This window comes from Vanessa cardui, chromosome 8 (assembly GCF_905220365.1).
Source record: "Vanessa cardui chromosome 8, ilVanCard2.1, whole genome shotgun sequence".
Classification (NCBI taxonomy): Eukaryota; Metazoa; Arthropoda; class Insecta; order Lepidoptera; family Nymphalidae; genus Vanessa; species Vanessa cardui.
In genome coordinates, this window is record NC_061130.1 from 11,048,473 (window position 1) to 11,053,698 (window position 5,226).

The 5,226-nt window shown below is 30.2% G+C and overlaps 1 protein-coding gene across 1 annotated transcript; it reads left to right on the forward strand.

The window, feature by feature from the left end:
- The first annotated feature begins 2,937 nt into the window (after positions 1 to 2,937).
- On the forward strand, positions 2,938 to 4,882 carry LOC124532034 (putative odorant receptor 92a). The gene is made up of 5 exons (XM_047106660.1): positions 2,938 to 3,743; positions 3,829 to 3,925; positions 4,005 to 4,109; positions 4,548 to 4,703; positions 4,829 to 4,882. The coding sequence occupies exons 1-5, from the start codon at positions 2,938 to 2,940 to the stop codon at positions 4,880 to 4,882; spliced, it is 1,218 nt and encodes a 405-aa protein (XP_046962616.1).
- The last annotated feature ends 344 nt before the right edge of the window (positions 4,883 to 5,226 follow it).

Consider the following 5,226-nt stretch of genomic DNA (forward strand, 5'->3'; position numbering starts at 1 on the left):
GGAATCCAAAGATTTTCAACTCAATCAAGAGCTCAATTAAACACGGCAGCTATTGAACCTTAATCCGTTGACTCCGAGGCATGCATTGAGCATTTCCATCAAATTAAGCAACTATTTATAAAGATTTCGCTGAGGGTGGTTCTATTCAAGTGAAATTTGACGTGTGAGACCTTTCGAATAAAACGATCCAGCGTCTATTGTGCGGAACAGAGGAACATGTCTACCTCATAACCTGCGTCTTATTATTCTTCAAGACATCTTCATTTTGTGATTCTCGTATTTATATAGAGTTGCTCAAAATATATTTATACTTTAATACGATGGTACACAGTGGATTATTTACTTAATATTTTATAAAACGTTTTAAATTAATTTAATACAATTATTTATATTTGAATTGTACAATTAGGCTAAACTTCAAGCTAAATTCATCTGTTATTAAAGTTAATATTGCAAAAAAATAATAACATACGTTTTGAACTATTTAGGTTTAGGTTTATTGTTAGGTTTAACAATATCCTAAATAGTTCAAAACAATGCATTATTCAATTAAAAATATATCATAGCAAATACGTAAAAACTATTTCCTGTTTATATTTTTCGTAAAAAATATGTATGTATAGTTCCATATAACAAGCGTTTCTTATGCTCAACATACATATCGTTTTTCATATGAAACCCATCACGCGCCGTGTGAATAAAGAATACACATAAAAGGCTCAAACACGACCCGCGTCTTATATTTCCAATCTATTTAGGCATCTCATGATACATACGGCAAACCCTCCGCCATCTCAATCACTGAGGTAGAGATGAAAATGGCGGATCAAAATATACTGGTTGCAGAGGACAATCAAGTCTCGCACGATCGCATTTATAAAGATTCGGAACGCATTCCCCGAATGAATACAATTTGAAGACGAATGCGTTTCTGTATTCGCAATTTCAATGAACACTTGGGCGCTTGATTCGATCTTATTACGTAATATTTCGTCTGAATGGGTTTAAGGCTTTTGTTTATGAAGTGATCGTTCCTCTTTTTGTATTTACTTTTCTATTTTTGCTACGTTTTTTGTTGTAAGCAATACGTTTGATTACTTTGTCTTTATCTTAATTCAAATTAACATTATGATTTAATTTTTATATTTATTTTTAAAAGAGACACACTGACATGGTATTTAGATACACAATATGTTACCTTAACTCATGATGTTATTTTATGTACTGGTTGTCAGCAGCGGCTTTGCTCACGTTTTAGTTTTCAGAAATTAAAATTTTCTATAAAAAATAGTATAATTTGTCCGTTTTCGAAGTTCAAACTTCATATCATATGCAAACGCTTCATATCATAATCCAAAAAATTCGGTTTAGCGATAAGGTACACACACAGAGCTACTTTCGTATTCATTATACTATTATTGATAATTAAGATCATAAATAAGATCATTAAAAAATATAACATTCCCGTGTAAAAATAAAATAATTCGTTACTTATGCTAACGCAGGAATCAGAGTATCGAGAATATAATTAAAAGTGTGTGTGAATTATACCGTCAAATAAATTAAAAAAAAGCAACTGACACTCGAAATAGTATATGCTAGAAGAAAAAGAAGTTATGTGTTATGTGTTTAACACTTGACGTTTTTTGATATTGTCAAACATTTTTTATTGGCAGGCGTTGCGAGAGTTCAATTTTTTTATACTTTTGATTGCGAGGAGTAGCAAGGATTTTTATTCATATTAATAAATACCTTATGGAATACTATGTGTAATTTTCAAAATGAAATATTAATTTATTATCATATCATCGGTATATAGAGTCATCTAACCGACCACATTACTCAAAATTTATTTTATACATTATACATATCATAACCCCACAACAAATAAGCAAAGGGAATCTCAAAGTTCTATTATACAAAAGCCGTGTCTACATTAGCATGGAGTGGATGACATACTCTCATCGGATTAATGTCCATATTAGGCATGCATCAAAGAGCTCCAAACGGCATTGTGGAGTGCCCTCCTGTGATTTAACTCCGAACAATACGAGCAAATTATTCGCAATCGCTACGTTACCGAGCATCTTGACCTATTTCTATCAGCTTTAAATTAAATTCGGTTATTATTATTAAGGCTCATTGAGTTCCGAATATCAACCTTATTGCTTAGTTATAGGAACTAAATTATTTTAATGCGACAGTCATAATTTTTTTCTAGAATAATCTAGAAAATAGTCTGACTATGAAGTTTTATTGTAATTTGTTTCTAATTAACATATTATATTGGATTAATCATACACAATATATTATGATTGACAATAAAATTGGAAGCACATCATTAGAAATGTGTAGTTAGTTTTAAAATGAATATACAATGAATCGGTCTGTAATTTTCTCTTTAAATAAAAAAAGCTATTTTATAAGCGCGTATTAAAAAGTCATAGAAAATTATCGTAAGACTTTTATACATTTCGTTTAACGATTGTAATTTAATCTTATCATTGAAATAAATGTTTTTAATAAATTCATATATTACTTAAGATTATAAGAAGAAGAAGAAGAACACATTAATATATAACTTAAGATACTATCCCGTTAGTGTAGTGGTTAGCTTATCTGATTGCAGATCGCAAGGATCCTGGGTTATCATCGCTTAGTGAGATTATCATAGTTTTAAACGATGAATTTGAACTCACCTATACCCTGTGGTATTTTTGCTAATTATCAATAAGAATGAGCGCTATAGCTATAATTAGTCAAAAGGAATAATAATTTGTACAATATGTTAATAACTTAATCCATTATTAATAATAAATAATATTTAATTTAAAATAACTTCAATATGATCGTATGCGCTAAAAGTCCTTTGACAGTAGTATAAAATTCCAAAATGCAAATAAAATCATTAATATTGTTCGAGCTTCGTTCGTTAAAATGTTGGAATCAAATCCACTGAGGCAAGAAATAGTACACGAATTGGAATTCCTCCGATCGATGGGTACGAAAATATTTCTTTACCCCTTCATTGGAAGAAAAATGTTGGAAATGTTTGGATACATCATAACTTATATCCTTGTTCTATGCACAGCGGTTCAACTCGCGCTCACTTTATTTTCATTAAGTACCAAAGATTGGCTGGAGATCATTAATGTGGCTCCAAATTTAGGAGTAGTGGTCATGACTGTTATAAAATACACGAAAATTCAAATACATAAAGAACTTTATGACGAAATATTCAACCATTTCCGCGATGACATGTGGAATATCGTTGGACAAAATTCGCCTGCACACAAACATATCATTATGAAGTATAAATGGATAACTGTTATGATCAATCGATTTCTGCTCTATTACTCAATACTTTTGACAATTGTTGTGAACTCTTTTCCGTATCTAGTAATGATGTATGAAAAAAAAGCCAACGGAGTCACTGATGAATATTTGTATCCTTTTGACGGATGGTATCCATTTGACAAGGTGAAATGGTACACAGGTGCCTATATCTGGGAGAGTTGCATGACGGCAGTCGTTGTATGCGTGTATGGATTTTCAAATATGATACATGCATCGTACATTATATTTATTTGTATGGAGCTAAGGATACTTGGAAATTGCTTGGAAGAAATATTAAGTCCTGAAAATATTACTGAATTATCCGAAGGACGTAACGTTAATCTAATTCATAGCACAGTTACAAGAAAGTTAAAAATAATAATAGCAAAGCATGAGTTTTTAGCAAAGTATGTAGAATCCTCTTAGTTTTATAAATTAAATTAAAGTTTTAACTTAAACGACGTCTATAACAGTAACCGTTAACTTTTCCAGAAGATCGGCTAAGCTCGACGCAGTTTTGGGAGATGCAATGCTTCTAAACTTTTCCCTGGGAGCTATATTCATTTGTTTAACGGCTTTCACATTCATGGTACAAAGATTTTAATTATTTACAATGCAATAAAGACAGCATTTGCTTTAAATATCTAGACTTATATCTTTTATTTTAGGTCGTAGATAACTTGTACAAATCTGTACGGTATTTTTTCATGTTTGCTTCACTACTTGTTGAGATATTTAATCAATGTTTCATTGGCCAAGTTTTGAGTGATCATGTAAGTATAATATTTTAATAAAGTTAATATATATCGTATACATCTTTCTAGTGCATAGAAAGCTCCTTTGAAAGCTATATCTTTGACAGAGTAATGATGTACGCTTATTCGGTACCGAAAGGACAGGTGATCCATCTACTTGTTTGCTGAAATTGACTCTAAGAAATATTAACCTAATTCTAAAAAAAATCTAAATTTTTCATTTCTGGTTCTTCTTTACTTGTTTACTGGATCATTCACTTTTTAAACTTGGAACAACTAACTGGTATCCAGTGGGCCTTGCACAAACATCTACTAAAAATTACTATTTAACTAGTTATTTGTTATAACCGGGACCAGTTTAAATTATATTTTATACCAAAATATAAACACATCATCCTCAATTCTTTAATTGCAATATAATCACCACCCTTTATTAGTTCCTATTATTTTAAACAGAGCGAAAACTTAACAAATGCTGTGTATTTTTCCAATTGGCCGAACGCGAGTCCTGAAGCGAAAAAAATCATGCTGATGCTAATGATGCGGACTCAGAAGCCTTTCGAATTAACTGGAAATGGATATTTTGTTATGAACATGAACACATTTAGCAGCGTGAGTGATAAATGAAATATTTCTCAATTTCCTGTAGAATTAAATACATTCCTAGTTATCTCGTTACCTATGATATTAAGTTGTTCTCGTATCGTTAGGTGGAATAACAATTAATTTTGTTTCAGATTTGCAGCACATCATATCAATTTTTTAATTTACTCAGGACTGTTTATCTTTAGAATAAATTTATTTTTCTTGTATTTTCACTGAATAAAATTTTACGGAATTTAAGCACTCGTCAATAATATTCGATTTTTTTAAAATGCAACCATGTCGAGTTGAATATTATATACTTTAATCGTACATTCATTAATAATATTTAAAATAAATATAGACAGACACTGATTAACCAAGTATCAGTTATATTCAACATAATATTATCCAAGTTATCAAGAATGCAATAATTTATAGGAAATAAATGAAATATAGACAAATTACATATTACAAATTGAACACTTGAATAGCAAATAATATAACGCAGAAAATTAGAAAAAAAATCTATTATTTTTCTGCGTTCTTAAAT